Source organism: Hyla sarda, chromosome 12 (genome assembly GCF_029499605.1).
Source record: "Hyla sarda isolate aHylSar1 chromosome 12, aHylSar1.hap1, whole genome shotgun sequence".
NCBI lineage: Eukaryota > Metazoa > Chordata > Amphibia > Anura > Hylidae > Hyla > Hyla sarda.
In genome coordinates, this window is record NC_079200.1 from 39,749,676 (window position 1) to 39,767,384 (window position 17,709).

General features: G+C 42.4%; 1 protein-coding gene across 3 annotated transcripts in view; it reads right to left on the bottom strand.

The window, feature by feature from the left end:
* FAM171A2 (family with sequence similarity 171 member A2) overlaps nt 1-16,230 on the bottom strand; it is a 41,259-nt gene extending 25,029 nt beyond the window's left edge. For all 3 annotated transcript variants that reach the window (XM_056547722.1, XM_056547723.1, XM_056547721.1), the window contains exon 1: nt 16,037-16,230. In XM_056547722.1, coding sequence (XP_056403697.1) covers nt 16,037-16,160 — 124 coding nt within the window. In that variant the 5' untranslated portion in view covers nt 16,161-16,230. The remainder of the gene's footprint in view (nt 1-16,036) is intronic.
* Between the last annotated feature and the right edge of the window lie 1,479 nt (nt 16,231-17,709).

The following is a 17,709-nucleotide window of genomic DNA, read 5'->3' on the forward strand; positions in this document are numbered from 1 at the left end:
GTTACCAAGAACCCAATAGTAACTCTGGTTAAGCAAAAAAGATCCTGGGTGCAGATAGGAGAAACTTCCAGAAGGTCAACCGTCACTGCTGCCTCCCCTATTCTGGGCTTTATGGAAGCGTGACCCAGAAAGAAGCCTCTCCTCAGTAAAAGACACATAAAGGCCTGCAAATAGTTTGGAGACAAAGCAACTAAAGCGCTTAAAAGGGTACTCCAGTGGAGAAAAAATCAGCTGGTGCCAGAAAGTTAAACAGATTTGTTCTATTAAAACATCTTTACCCTTCCAGTACTTTTTAGCAGCTGTATGCTATAGAGGAAATTCTTTTCTTTTTGAATTTATATTTTGTCTTGTATACAGTGCTCTCTGCTGACACCTAATGCCAGTATCAGGAACTGTCCAGTGCAGGAGAAAATCCCTTTAGCAAACCTATGCTGTTCTGGACAGTTCCTGATACAGGCATCAGGTGTCAGCAGAGAGCACTGTGGACAAGACAAAAAAGAAATTCAAAAGAATAGAATTTCTTCTGTAGCATACAGCTGCTTAAAAGTACTGGGAGGCTAAAGATTAAAAGTAATTTACAAATCTGTGAATTCGGGTAAAAAAACAGACATGGTGCACATCTACAATCTTGTATAATGATCTGATTGCTTCTCAGCATAATATCAAAAACTAACAGGTTGTTAGTATACATTTTTGATCAAAAAGTACAAGCCCACTCGCCACGTCAAGGCCACCTATCCAGAGTGGATCCCTAACGTCCCTAGCATAAAATGGCGCAGCACCGGGCGGTGACCACCACCGCCGCGACACCAATGCCCACAGGGGGGGGGGGGAACGACCCACCGGCAGAGCAGCCCCAATGCCACTCAAACCAGTCTATGGGCCGCACCCCCCCCCGCAGACACGGCGCCACGGCAGCAACGGACGCCGCACGGCACCACACCAGTGTGAACAAGGTCTAATCTGTTTAACTTTCTGGTACCTGTTGATTAAAAAAAAAAAATTCCACCGGAGTACCCCTTTAAAATTGCTGCCAAAAAATGTAATCTTGGTTTCATCAGATCTGACTAGAGAATCTTGTTTCTCACAGTTTAAACGTCATGTCTCAAGAAAACCTCATAAGTTATTAACTGCCCAATACCATCCTACAATAAAGCATGGTGGTGACAGCATAATGCAATGGGGGTGTTTTTCAGCAAATGGGATAGGGAGACTGCTCCATTTAGCTTTCCTTAACCCTGTACAGTGACCCCCTGACCTACGATGGCCCCGACAAATGATCATTTCAACATACGATGGCCTCTCAGAAGCCATCGCATGTTGAAGGCAGCATCAACATATGATGTTGTATGTCGGGGCCATCGCATAAACGGGTATCCGGCAGCACAGACTGCTTCAGCTGCCACCGGATAGCCGTTTAAGGTGCCCCCTGTGGTCCGGTGATGATCACTCACCTGTTCCCGACGCTCCGGACCGTCCTCTTCAGGATCCCCTGCATCACCGTCGCTCTCCTTCGTCGTCATCACGTCGCTGCTCACGCCGTCCCGTCATCCAATAGGAGTGGCGTGCGCAGCGATGTGGTGGCGGCGATGAAGAGCGACGATCCCAGGCAGCAGAGACGGTAAGGAGCGGCAGAGAGATCCCGGGGACGCCGCGACAGGGATGGAGGGCAGCATCCAAGGCAGCGGTGACGGTCCGGAGCGGTAGGGACAGGTGAGTATAACTTCCTATACTTTTCATTGCACAGATCCCTCAACATACGATGGTTTCAACTAACGATGGTTCATTTGGAACGAATTACCATCGTATGTTGAGGGTCCACTGTACAGAGATATTTTTAATAATCAGAGCCATTCAGAGCGCTCTGGACCCCACCTGGGTTCACCTTCCAACAATGACCTTAAGCACACAGCCAAGACAATATGGAGTAGCTTAGGGACAACTTTGTGAATGTCCTCGTGTGGCTCAGCCAGAGCCCTGACCTGAACCCAATTGAACATGTCTAGAGAGAACAGAAATTGGCTTCCACCGATGGTCCCCATCCAACCTGAAAGCATCAAATTCCACAGCTTGAGAGGATCTGCAGAGAAGAATGACAAAAAATGCCCAAATCTAGGTGTGCAAACCTTGTGGTGTCATAGCCAAGATTGGAGGCAGTAACTCCTCCCGAAGGTGACTCAACTGAGAAAAGGGTCTGATTACTTAAGTCAATGCAATATTATAGTATTTCCTTTTCAATAAATGAGGCAAGATTTCTTACATTCTGTTTTAACTGTTATTATAGGGTACTGAGCGTTGCATGAAGGGGAAAAACTGGAATTTTATTTTAGCACAAGGCCACAATATAACATGTAAAAAAAGTGAAAGGGTCTGAAGACTTTCCAAATGCATTGTCTTTTTTCTATCCTCGCAAAGAATGTTCCTAAGTTACACAAAATAATTACTCAAAGCAGTAACATGAAACACCTATTACTTTAGATAACATCTATATCTCCTCCAATTACTCCATATAACCTCTCCTATATCTCCTCCTATTACTCCATATAACCTCTCCTATATCTCCTCCTATTACTCCATATAACCTCTCCTATATCTCCTCCTATTACTCCATATAACCTCCCCTATATCTCCTCCTATTACTCCATATAACCTCCTCCTATTACTCCATATAACCTCTCCTATATCTCCTCCTATTACTCCATATAACCTCCCCTATATCTCCTCCTATTACTCCATATAACCTCTCCTATATCTCCTCCTATTATGTAAAAAAAGTGAAAGGGTCTGAAGACTTTCCAAATGCATTGTCTTTTTTCTATCCTCGCAAAGAATGTTCCTAAGTTACACAAAATAATTACTCAAAGCAGTAACATGAAACACCTATTACTTTAGATAACATCTATATCTCCTCCAATTACTCCATATAACCTCTCCTATATCTCCTCCAATTACTCCATATAACCTCTCCTATATCTCCTCCTATTACTCCATATAACCTCCTCTATATCTCCTCCTATTACTCCATATAACCTCTCCTATATCTCCTCCTATTACTCCATATAACCTCTCCTATATCTCCTCCTATTACTCCATATAACCTCTCCTATATCTCCTCCTATTACTCCATATAACCTCCCCTATATCTCCTCCTATTACTCCATATAACCTCCTCCTATTACTCCATATAACCTCTCCTATATCTCCTCCTATTACTCCATATAACCTCCTCTATATCTCCTCCAATTACTCCATATAACCTCCCTATATCTCCTCCTATTACTCCATATAACCTCTCCTATATCTCCTCCTATTACTCCATATAACCTCCCCTATATCTCCTCCTATTACTCCATATAACCTCTCCTATATCTCCTCCTATTACTCCATATAACCTCTCCTATATCTCCTCCTATTACTCCATATAACCTCTCCTATATCTCCTCCTATTACTCCATATAACCTCTCCTATATCTCCTCCTATTACTCCATATAACTTCTCCTATATCTCCTCCTATTACTCCATATAACCTCCCCTATATCTCCTCCAATTACTCCATATAACCTCTCCTATATCTCCTCCTATTACTCCATATAACCTCTCCTATATCTCCTCCTATTACTCCATATAACCTCTCCTATATCTCCTCCTATTACTCCATATAACCTCCCTATATCTCCTCCTATTACTCCATATAACCTCCCCTATATCTCCTCCTATTACTCCATATAACCTCTCCTATATCTCCTCCTATTACTCCATATAACCTCCCCTATATCTCATCCTATTACTCCATATAACCTCCCCTATATCTCCTCCTATTACTCCATATAACCTCCCTATATCTCCTCCTATTACTCCATATAACCTCCCCTATATCTCCTCCTATTACTCCATATAACCTCTGCTATATCTCCTCCTATTACTCCATATAACCTCTCCTATATCTCCTCCTATTACTCCATATAACCTCCCCTATATCTCCTCCTATTACTCCATATAACCTCTCCTATATCTCCTCCTATTACTCCATATAACCTCCCCTATATCTCCTCCTATTACTCCATATAACCTCCCCTATATCTCCTCCTATTACTCCATATAACCTCCTCTATATCTCCTCCTATTACTCCATATAACCTCCCCTATATCTCCTCCTATTACTCCATATAACCTCCCCTATATCTCCTCCTATTACTCCATATAACCTCCCCTATATCTCCTCCTATTACTCCATATAACCTCCCCTATATCTCCTCCTATTACTCCATATAACCTCTCCTATATCTCCTCCTATTACTCCATATAACCTCCTCTATATCTCCTCCTATTACTCCATATACCCGCTCCTATATCTCCTCCTATTACTCCATATAACCTCCCCTATATCTCCTCCTATTACTCCATATAACCTCTCCTATATCTCCTCCTATTACTCCATATAACCTCCCCTATATCTCCTCCTATTACTCCATATAACCTCTCCTATATCTCCTCCTATTACTCCATATAACCTCCCCTATATCTCCTCCTATTACTCCATATAACCTCTCCTATATCTCCTCCTATTACTCCATATAACCTCCCCTATATCTCCTCCTATTACTCCATATAACCTCCCCTATATCTCCTCCTATTACTCCATATAACCTCCTCTATATCTCCTCCTATTACTCCATATAATCTCCCCTATATCTCCTCCTATTACTCCATATAACCTCCCCTACATCTCCTCCTATTACTCCATATAACCTCCCTATATCTCCTCCTATTACTCCATATAACCTCCCTATATCTCCTCCTATTACTCCATATAACCTCCCCTATATCTCCTCCTATTACTCCATATAACCTCTCCTATATCTCCTCCTATTACTCCATATAACCTCTCCTATATCTCCTCCTATTACTCCATATAACCTCCCCTACATCTCCTTCTATTACTCCATATAACCTCCCCTATATCTCCTCCTATTACTCCATATAATCTCCCCTATATCTCCTCCTATTACTCCATATAACCTCCCCTATATCCCCTCCTATTACTCCATATAACCACTCCTATATCTCCTCCTATTACTCCATATAACCTCTCATATATCCCCTCCTATTACTCCATATAACCTCTCCTATATCTCCTCCTATTACTCCATATAACCTCTCCTATATCTCCTCCTATTACTCCATACAACCTCCCCTATATCTCCTCCTATTACTCCATATAACCTCCCCTATATCTCCTCCTATTACTCCATATAATCTCCCCTATATCCCCTCCTATTACTCCATATAACTTCTCCTATATCTCCTCCTATTACTCCATATATCCTCCCCCATATCTCCTCCTATTACTCCATATAATCTCCCCTATATCTCCTCCTATTACTTCATATAACCTCTCCTATATCTCCTCCTATTACTCCATATAACCTCCCCTATATCTCCTCCTATTACTCCATATAACCTCCCCTATATCTCCTCCTATTACTCCATATAACCTCTCCTATATCTCCTCCTATTACTCCATATAATCTCCCCTATATCCCCTCCTATTACTCCATATAACTTCTCCTATATCTCCTCCTATTACTCCATATATCCTCCCCCATATCTCCTCCTATTACTCCATATAATCTCCCCTATATCTCCTCCTATTACTCCATATAACCTCCCCTACATCTCCTCCTATTACTCCATATAATCTCCCCTATATCTCCTCCTATTACTCCATATAACCTCCCCTATATATCCTTCTATTACTCCATATAACCTCCCTATATCTCCTCCTATTACTCCATATAACCTCCCCTATATCTCCTCCTATTACTCCATATAACCTCCCCTATATCTCCTCCTATTACTCCATATAACCTCCCCTATATCTCCTCCTATTACTCCATATAACCTCTCCTATATCTCCTCCTATTACTCCATATAACCTCCTCTATATCTCCTCCTATTACTCCATATAACCTCTCCTATATCTCCTCCTATTACTCCATATAACCTCCCCTATATCTCCTCCTATTACTCCATATAATCTCTGCTATATCTCCTCCTATTACTCCATATAACCCCCTATATCTCCTCCTATTACTCCATATAACCTCCCCTATATCTCCTCCTATTACTCCATATAACCTACCCTATATCTCCTCCTATTACTCCATATAACCTCCCCCTATATCTCCTCCTATTACTCCATATAACCTCCCTATATCTCCTCCTATTACTCCATATAACCTCCCCTATATCTCCTCCTATTACTCCATATAACCTCCCCTATATCTCTTCCTATTACTCCATATAACCTCTCCTATATCTCCTCCTATTACTCCATATAACCTCTCCTATATCTCCTCCTATTACTCCATATAACCTCTTCTATATCTCCTCCTATTACTCCATATAATCTCCCCTATATTTCCTCCTATTACTCCATATAATCTCCCCTATATCTCCTCCTATTACTCCATATAATCTGCCCTATATCTCCTCCTATTACTCCATATAACCTCCCCTATATCTCCTCCTATTACTCCATATATCCTCCCCTATATCTCCTCCTATTACTCCATATATCCTCCCCTATATCTCCTCCTATTACTCCATATAACCTCTCCTATATCTCCTCTTATTACTCCATATAACCCCCCTATATCTCCTCCTATTACTCCATATAACCTCTCCTATATCTCCTCCTATTACTGCATATAACCTCCCCTATATCTCCTCCTATTACTCCATATAACCTCCTCTATATCTCCTCCTATTACTCCATATAACCTCTCCTATATCTCCTCCTATTACTCCATATAACCCCCCTATATCTCCTCCTATTACTCCATATAACCCCCCCTATATCTCCTCCTATTACTCCATATAACCTCTCCTATATCTCCTCCTATTACTCCATATAACCTCCCCTATATCTCCTCCTATTACTCCATATAACCTCTCCTATATCCCCTCCTATTACTCCATATAACCTCTCCTATATCTTCTCCTATTACTCCATATAACCTCCCTATATCTCCTCCTATTACTCCATATAACCTCCCCTATATCTCCTCCTATTACTCCATATAACCTCCTCTATATCTCCTCCTATTACTCCATATAACCTCTCCTATATCTCCTCCTATTACTCCATATAACCTCCTCTATATCTCCTCCTATTACTCCATATAACCTCTCCTATATCTCCTCCTATTACTCCATATAACCTCCCTATATCTCCTCCTATTACTCCATATAACCCCCCTATATCTCCTCCTATTACTCCATATAACCTCCCCTATATCTCCTCCTATTACTCCATATAACCTCCCCCTATATCTCCTCCTATTACTCCATATAACCTCTCCTATATCTCCTCCTATTACTCCATATAACCTCTTCTATATCTCCTCCTATTACTCCATATAATCTCCCCTATATTTCCTCCTATTACTCCATATAATCTCCCCTATACCTCCTCCTATTACTCCATATAATCTGCCCTATATCTCCTCCTATTACTCCATATAACCTCTCCTATATCTCCTCCTATTACTGCATATAACCTCCCCTATATCTCCTCCTATTACTCCATATATCCTCCCCTATATCTCCTCCTATTACTCCATATATCCTCCCCTATATCTCCTCCTATTACTCCATATAACCTCTCCTATATCTCCTCTTATTACTCCATATAACCCCCCTATATCTCCTCCTATTACTCCATATAACCTCTCCTATATCTCCTCCTATTACTGCATATAACCTCCCCTATATCTCCTCCTATTACTCCATATAACCTCCTCTATATCTCCTCCTATTACTCCATATAACCTCCCCTATATCTCCTCCTATTACTCCATATAACCTCCTCTATATCTCCTCCTATTACTCCATATAACCTCTCCTATATCTCCTCCTATTACTCCATATAACCTCTTCTATATCTCCTCCTATTACTCCATATAATCTCCCCTATATTTCCTCTTATTACTCCATATAATCTCCCCTATATCTCCTCCTATTACTCCATATAATCTGCCCTATATCTCCTCCTATTACTCCATATAACCTCCCCCTATATCTCCTCCTATTACTCCATATAACCTCCCTATATCTCCTCCTATTACCCCATATAACCTCCCCTATATCTCCTCCTATTACTCCATATAACCTCTCCTATATCTCCTCCTATTACTCCATATAACCTCCCCTTTATCTCCTCCTATTACTCCATATAACCTCTCCTATATCTCCTCCTATTACTCCATATAACCTCTCCTATATCTTCTCCTATTACTCCATATAACCTCCCTATATCTCCTCCTATTACTCCATATAACATCCCCTATATCTCCTCCTATTACTCCATATAACCTCCTCTATATCTCCTCCTATTACTCCATATAACCTCTCCTATATCTCCTCCTATTACTCCATATAACCCCCCTATATCTCCTCCTATTACTCCATATAACCTCCCCTATATCTCCTCCTATTACTCCATATAACCTCTCCTATATCTCCTCCTATTACTCCATATAACCTCCCCTATATCTCCTCCTATTACTCCATATAACCTCTCCTATATCCCCTCCTATTACTCCATATAACCTCTCCTATATCTTCTCCTATTACTCCATATAACCTCTCCTATATCTCCTACTATTACTCTATATAACTCTCCTATATCTCCTCCTATTACTCCATATAACCTCTCCTATATCTCCTACTATTACTCTATATAACTCCCCTATATCTCCTCCTATTACTCCATATAACCTCCCCTATATCTCCTCCTATTACTCCATATAACCTCCCCTATATCCCCTCCTATTACTCCATATAACCTCTCCTATATCTCCTCCTATTACTCCATATAACCTCTCATATATCTCCTCCTATTACTCCATATAACCTCTCCTATATCTCCTCCTATTACTCCATATAATCTCCCCTATATCTCCTCCTATTACTCCATATAACTTCTCCTATATCTCCTCCTATTACTCCATATAACCTCCCCTATATCTCCTCCTATTACTCCATATAATCTCCCCTATATCTCCTCCTATTACTCCATATAACCTCCCCTATATCCCCTCCTATTACTCCATATAACCTCCCCTATATCTCCTCCTATTACTCCATATAACCTCTCCTATATCTCCTCCTATTACTCCATATAACCTCTCCTATATCTCCTCCTATTACTTCATACAACCTCCCCTATATCTCCTCCTATTACTCCATATAATCTCCCCTATATCCCCTCCTATTACTCCATATAACTTCTCCTATATCTCCTCATATTACTCCATATAATCTCCCCTATATCTCCTCCTATTACTTCATATAACCTCCTCTATATCTCCTCCTATTACTCCATATAATCTCCCCTATATCTCCTCCTATTACTCCATATAACTCTCCTATATCTCCTCCTATTACTCCATATAACCTCCCCTATATCTCCTCCTATTACTCCATATAACCTCTCCTATATCTCCTCCTATTACTTCATATAACCTCCCCTATATCTCCTCCTATTACTCCATATAACCTCCCCTATATCCTCCTATTACTCCATATAACCTCTCCTATATCTGCTCCTATTACTCCATATAACCTCTCCTATATCTCCTCCTATTACTCCATATAACCTCTCCTATATCTCCTCCTATTACTCCATATAACCTCTCCTATATCTCCTCCTATTACTCCATATAACCTCTCCTATATCTCCTCCTATTACTCCATATAACCTCCCCTATATCTCCTCCTATTACTCCATATAACCTCTCCTATATCTCCTCCTATTACTCCATATAACCTCCCCTATATCTCCTCCTATTACTTCATATAACCTCCCTATATCTCCTCCTATTACACCATATAACCTCTCCTACATCTCCTCCTATTACTCCATATAACCTCCCCTATATCTCCTCCTATTACTCAATATAATCTCCCTATATCTCCTCCTATTACTCCACATGACCTCCCCTATATCTCCTCCTATTACTCCATATAACCCCCCCCCTATATCTCCTCCTATTATTCCATATAACCCCCCCCCCTATATCTCCTCCTATTACTCCATAAACCCCCCCCCCCCTATATCTCCTCCTATTACTCCATATAACCCCCCCCCCCTATATCTCCTCCTATTACTCCATAAACCCCCCCCCCCTATATCTCCTCCTATTACTCCATAACCCCCCCCCCCCCCCCTATATCACCTCCTATTACTCCATTACTTTTTCTCCTCTATTTGGGTACATGCAGTGTGACAGGTCTTGGGACAGTCTCCCAGTATTCAGCTCTTGTGAATGGGATGTCAGACGGCTCCCGTTGTCCTGGTAACGACCTCATTCACATCCGCTAGGCTCACAATTGGGTAAAACTCACAATTGGGTAAAGAAATGAAGGGGGGAGAGGGAGGGGGTAGACTAGGAGACACAACATTACAGAGGACCTGGAGTGCTTTGCCGAAGACGGTCAGCTTTACCACTGATGTACAGACAAGACAGGTCTCCCCAGAGGTGTAACTTAAGGCTCCTGGGTCCAGTGCAAAATTTGTTCCAGGGTCCCCACCTGCCATAGGCCATAGATAATACAAGAGGCAGAAGATACTTTGAGGCCTCACAGGCATACGGGCCCAGGTGCGACTGCTACCTCTGCAGCCCCTCAAGTTATGAGTCTGACCTAGGACTGAAGTACGGACAAGGATCTACCAGAGGAATATGATTTGCTATTGGGAGTACATGCCCTGAGTAGTGACAGCTAGCAAACTTGGCCCTGCTGCATCTGTGTATCATGCAAGCAGCATAAAATTTACATAATTTACATACACATTCAGCAACAAAAAATCAAGGGCACAGTGCGTTTCATGCACTACACTATGCATTGCATAGGAAGGCTGTCCAGACATGCAGGGAGTTGTAGTTTTGCAACAGCTGGAGGCACACTGATTGGGAAATACTGCATTACAGTGTAGCAACTTTGCCCATACTGTTAATTTAAATGAGTGTTCCCTGTACTGCTGTAAAACTACAACTCCCATCCTGCCCTGACAGCCATAGCATGATGAGAGTTGTCATTTTGCAACAGTGGGAGAGCCACTGGTTGGGGAACTCTGTTTTAACTGAAGATAGAAATGTTTCCCATATACAATCAAAGACATAACAAGCCTGGAAAGGAACTGTGGATATAGCCCATACCATATAAAAAGGCGACACAACAAAGGAGAAAGGACATAGGACGTAAAAAGAGATAGGAAATGAGACGGCCAGAGATAAATCCGATGACTAACTAACTTGTGGCCTGGGAGCTGGCCAGAGACAATAGGCACAATATACTGTGTGTTAGAAGAGGAAATCTTACAAAAATAACGCAGGAGAGCCCCGGCGTCTCATACACACTAAACACGGCTGTTTGTCACAGTAAGTAGATCCCAAGCTACCAACTAACACAAAGCAGAAGCCCCGGGAGACATCCAGTGATGCACACACACATAAAAAATACAGTGTTACATCCTACCCCGGGTCACATGAATGTGTCAGGACTGTCTGCAAGCCAAACATAGAGCAGGACCCTGGTCCCTAGACCAGAAATGGCCAAAACAAGGAATCCAAGCTCTACCTGTGTGGTTTAAAAACAAGTATAAGGACACATGGGACAACACAGCAATTCTAACGCGTTTCAGATGGATAATACCCTTTTTCATGGCAATGATTAAGGGTCTTAACTACCAGAAATGCATCAGAGTTGCTGCCTTGTCCTGTGTGTACTTATCTGATGTCTAAATAGGTGACCTGTTTTTAAACTGCACCGGTGGAGCTGGATCCCTTGTTTTTGATATCGCTTGATGTGTCTGGAGGCGCTGCCAGCCTTTCCATGCTCAGGTGTGGGTGATTGGAAGTGTGAGCTCTTACCCTGATTTTTAGACCAAGAATGCAATCATATAAGACAGCTTCCGTATTGCAGTGAGCATTTCGAAGCCTTGTCTGCCTATTCTTATTGCATACAATCACAGGCCGATTTCAGACAACCATAATATGGCCATTTTTTTTTTTGTGTGTCTGTATCACGGCTGCAAGTTTTGGCCAGACCACTGGTCTAATGACTAGAATTTATGACGTAGATGTTTATGAAGCCCTTAGTTTGGGTCATCAGACCCCTCAGGACGCAACTTGTAGACTTAATACAGACATCAATACGTGTTTGCATTACACTTGTCTGAAATCGGACATAGACTGATAATTCAATCAGCCTATAAAAAATAGATGTCTGGGAGCTGATCTTTGCTGATAAGATCAGTGATGGGAGGCAATGGCGTACGTGCCCATAGAAGCAGACTATGTGGCTGCTATGGGACTCACGAAGAGAGGGGCCCAGCACTGGTTGGTCCCATCCTTATCAGTATTAGGGAACCTGCATTGCTAGAAAACAGGGAAGAGAATAAGCACAAGAGTTATAAAATGGGTGCTGGGGTTTACTATCAAAGCTGTTAGGGCAAAATTCACATGTTGCATAAAACCTGTGTCAACTCTAAAAACATGTCTTTAAAAATTACTCATTTTTAGTGCAAATTTAGTGGTATATATTCATGTCACATGTGAAATTGCCCTTATGGGATCTCCCTCTATGTACGCCCCTACTAGTAAGGGAAATGAGACATGAATAAGTCCTTGGCTACTTTCAGGTAGCACTGACATGGAGAGTATGAAGAGGATGTAAGTTGATTCCTTGTCATCCCTGACTTGGCTCGGGTACTGTGCATTGGGTGCAATTTAATGGGGCACCATTCTGGTCTATGTTATATGGCTCCCTCTCTCCCCTGCAGGATGGCAGCCACAGCCTATGTGAGCTCTACAACCTTAAAATATATATATATTTTTTCACTTTAATTTGAGTAGCTCAGTTTTTTTGGTATTCTATATTAAGGGTCTTTCTTATTAAATGAAGCCACCATTTGTGGGCATATTATGCTAGAGTATCTACTGGTACCCCATATATATGTAGGATTTCCGCATGTTTTTTTCTTCTTTCTAACCTTCACACTTGTATACTTTATTCATTAAAGGGAATGCGTCAGAAGTTTCATGCTGCCCGAACCATTGAATCCCTTATTTCAATAAAGTATGATTCACTCTGAAATTCAGCAATGTAGTCAGTTATAACTTCAGCTGGAAATGGCTTTCAGAGCCATGAGGGGTGGTCTTCAGTAGGCTCCCCTCTGCCAGCTGGTAAAGATATATTAATCAAGGCTGGAAGGGTGTGGAAAAAGCCACCAGGGACCACCACTATCACTTGGAGCTCAACAGGAGCAACATCACCAAGCCTGACCCACTAAGCAAAGTGACACCAAGCATCATGCCACACTGATAATCAAATTGCCATGGTAGAACTGGTGCTAATAGGACTGATGGGAAGCACAAGGTTTATCCATGAAATACATCCAAATTCACCCTTTTATCCAACCCACCCAATTGCACTATACATATAGAATAACCCATAGCCATTCTGTTATTTCAAAGGTGTACGTATTGTAAAGACACAGAATATTCACTGCAGCATTCCAAAGAGTTGGGGAAAAAACTGAAAAACTTTTATCCCATCAAAACGTAAGCAGGCAATGTTCCAGTCCTCTACTCCTCTCCGGGACCTTTCTCGAGGAATGAAATGTTGCCTGCTTGCGTTTTGATGGAATAAAAGTTATTCTGTTTTTTCACCACCTTTATTGAGTACTGCAGTGAATATTTTGAGTGGATCTAACTTGGGATGCTGCAGATTTTGTTTTTCTTACCATAAATACTGCTCTAGAACCCTTGAATAGAAGGAGCACATCCCTGGTTGTTCCCGTTACCCTTTTCAATTTTGTAGTAAGGGCCTGTGCAGCAGTCTCCTCCCCTGAGGAACTGCATTCACAGCAAAGAAAGAGATATAGAATTGATGTCACGGAAAGGTCTGGAGTGGTGGAAACATGGAGCTCTGGATGTTCTGGCTCTCAGCGCATCCTGGAGCTACGGATGCCTCATATTTCTATGGTAGCACCAGAGATATCAGAGTACAGCACTCATAGAAATCAATGGATTATGTGGTGTCTGCAGCTCCAGAATGCACAGTGAGCGGGGTCTCGTTCTGGAGATCTTGGGGGGTCCCAGTGGATGGAGTCTCCACAATCACACACTGTGGCTAGGGGATATGTTGTTTTTCAATGAACAACCCCTATACTTACTCTCCTCACTCCCCCGCCACCGCCACTCTCTGTCTGTCTATGCTGAAAGCCCTTCCATTTGTTATTGTCGGCAGAAGGACCTTTCTGCACAGGCAGTCAGTGGCTAAAATGGGACACCACTGTCACCACTGACTGAGCTGGAAGGTTCTTGTGCCGACAATGATCAAAGAAGGGCTTGCAGCATAGACTGACACAGAGACAGTGGCGGTGGCAGAGAAGTGAGCAGAGTAAGTATAGGTTCCTTTTTTTACTTATCTGTACTCTGAGCAAAGGGGAATACCTGTTTAGGGTGTATTCGCACATACAGTATCCTGTGCATATTTCATTGGAAGTTGTAGATTTCAATGTAAACTAAATGACTGAACGCAGCTTCAAATCTGCTTCAAGGTTTTTTTTTTTTTATTATTGATAAATGGCCTATCTAAGCTATCAATTGCTGATTGTCGGGGTGGTGATACCCCCTGTCAATCTGATGCCCTGCACTTCGTCGTCCTTGTATAGCAGTGGTGCCAGGTAACCGTAGCTTGGCTCCCATTCACCTCAATGTACATGACAATAGGCCCTGAGAGTGGGCTGCACAGTACCCATGTATTACATTGTAATAGACTCATCTTCATGCATACTATTAAAACACACGCTTGTAAGAGTGAATCCAGTGCATGGCAACCACTGAGCTCCCCGTGTTCATGAACGCTGAATGGCACTGGAGTGATAGAAGCTGCATCCTGATTGGTTGCTATGATGCCTAGCAGATTTGTACCATTGCACCATGGCACCCTATATTAAAAAGGGAAGGTCTCCCCTGCATGTACAATATGCAGTCTTTTGTCTAGTCTTTTGCACCTACAATTATTTGTATTATACTAGTAATCCTGAAAATAACTCAAATTGTGACCTCCCTAAATCTCACCAGGCACAGATGCCCCTTGTAAGAGAATTGAAACAGACAGTCGTCTGCCAAGAAGACAGCTGGGAGCTGAGACAGCTGATATTGGGAATTACTACAAACAGAGAGAGAGAGAGACTGCTAACATACACTTTTCCCTGGAGAATCACATTCCCCAAACATGTGAGTGTGCCAGGGGGGGGTCTCGCCACCTCCTCCTTGATACAACGGCCCCTACGGGACAGGGCGTCATGTGATATTAAGGCAATTGACCCCTTAGCGACTTTCAGAATGAATTACCTCATCGTGTCACGATACAAAATGTTGCCCCTTATATGCATCCTGTGTATTACAATGTAACAATTCTCTCTCCATAAGATGCATACAATGTATCATCAGTCACTGTAAAAGAATCCTCCTCCAGCCATGGATAGATTAGCTGTTTGTACACCCCCAAATCCATCCCCACCCATTACATCACACATTACAATTACCCTAGAGACTGTAACCCCCTCCCCTAACTAACTACAGTAATCCACCTACCCACCACTACTCCAGCCTCATCCACATGACCTGACAGCGACTGCACCCCAAGAAAATGAATGAAGTCTTCCTGAAATCAGCAGAATAGGGTCACCCTGATTTATCAGTCTGAGCCAATCACATACCAGGAGCCCTCTCTCCTATCACAGATCAGAACCACCCCCTCCAATCAAAGATCAGGCGCCCTGAATTCTCAAATGCCCTCACCCCAGAAATGTTAACAATAGAGCCTGCAAGCACCCCACATCCAGCAGGCATCACGCCGCTACCACAAGATGCATGCAATGTCTTCATATAGAGCTCCATGCACACCCCCTGACCCTGCTACCACCCATTTCATTGTCTTCCCATTCTGCAGACTTACCCTGAGGCATTGGGGGCTCCACCAGTGATTTTGCATGGCAGCCTATGCAGCACATCACCATCAGGCCCAGCCAAGGATTCCTGAGCCCCACAAAAGGCATCCCTAAATCCACAGCTCGCCCCATGCCTCCCACTCATCACCCCTCCATTCTTCCTTCTCCTCTACATGCACAGACAGCTTATGATTCCCTGCTTCCCCCTCCCCTCTTTCTGTCTCTCCTGTGCCACACCTCCCCCTCTTCTTTTTTTTTTCCCCACTGGAAAACCAGCGCCATCTGCAGGCCAGATGTGAAGTTACATGGTTAAACTCACTGAGGTAAGAATAATGCTTCACTGGCAAAGCCTCATAGATACAAGGGGTTTACTCACCGCCAATGATGACTGTGCCCCCTCCCTTGCCACATTGGCTCTTGTCCTATTATCAGCCAAACCTCAAGTGCTTCCTGGACAGGCACCATGCATTTTATACCCGGATGATTTAACTGCATCCAAAAGATCAACAGTGAAGAAATGGAAAGGATCTTGGTAGATACAAGATATTCCTACTGGGATCAGTAAACATAAAAAAAAAATAAAAAAAATAAAAAACCTATGTGACAGAAGCAGATAGACAACCCAAAAAGGGCACAAAATAAAAAACAGAGGCCAATATAAGACATATAACGGGATAGAATTTCGGTTCTGTCTGGAGCGGTTTCCCAGTACAGTGATCCCTCAACTTACAATGGCCTCAACATACAATAGTTTCAACATACAATGGTCTTTTCTGGACCATCGTAAGTTGAAACCAGACTCAACATGCAATGTTACAGACAGTCCAGATCTGTGAAATGTGTCAATACCCGGAAGAACTGACAAATCAGAAAGGACATTTTACTGGTAAAACCCCCGTATTACTGAAGTGTATGCACTGACTGGCTGGTAGCGCCCCCTACAGTACAGGGAGGTAATACATGTTCTCTACTCTTTACATGTCCCAGGGTTAGCTGCTCCTTTGGACACCAGGTGAGGGCGTCTCCATGTTACTTTTTTAGGACATTGTGTATTCTGTACAAAACCCTGAAGAAGCTCCTGTCCTCTACATAGACCAGCATTTTCCAACCAGGGTGTCTCCAGCTGTTGCAAAACTACAACTCCCAGCATGACCGGAAAGCCTTCGGCTGTCCAGGCATGCTGGGTGTTGTAGTTTTGCAACAGCTGGAGACACCCTGGTTGAGAAACACTGACAGACAGTGATTTACAGCTCCCAGCAGCAATTTCTTACTTTTATGTGAAAGGATTTGCTTTATATACAGCACCCAGCAGCTCTTTCTTACTTTTATGTGTAAGGATTTGCTTTATATACAGCTCCCAGCAGCTCTTTCTTACTGTTATATGTAAGGACTTGCTTTATTTATATTAATTATCTACTTATTTTTCTTTAATCCTCACTTTTTCCTATTTTTGGATGATATTTTGGGGCTTCAGAACCAATTACCAGGTTTCCATAGAGTTATGATCTCAACATACAATGGTCTCAACATACAATGGTCGTCCTGGAACCAATTAATATTGTAACTTGAGGGACCACTGTATATTCATTTATTTTTGGGGAAATGCTATATTTTTGGGATATTGGGCTGGATGTTCTGAGGTGTTTTTATCTAATGTGACTTTGAATGAATCTATGTTCAT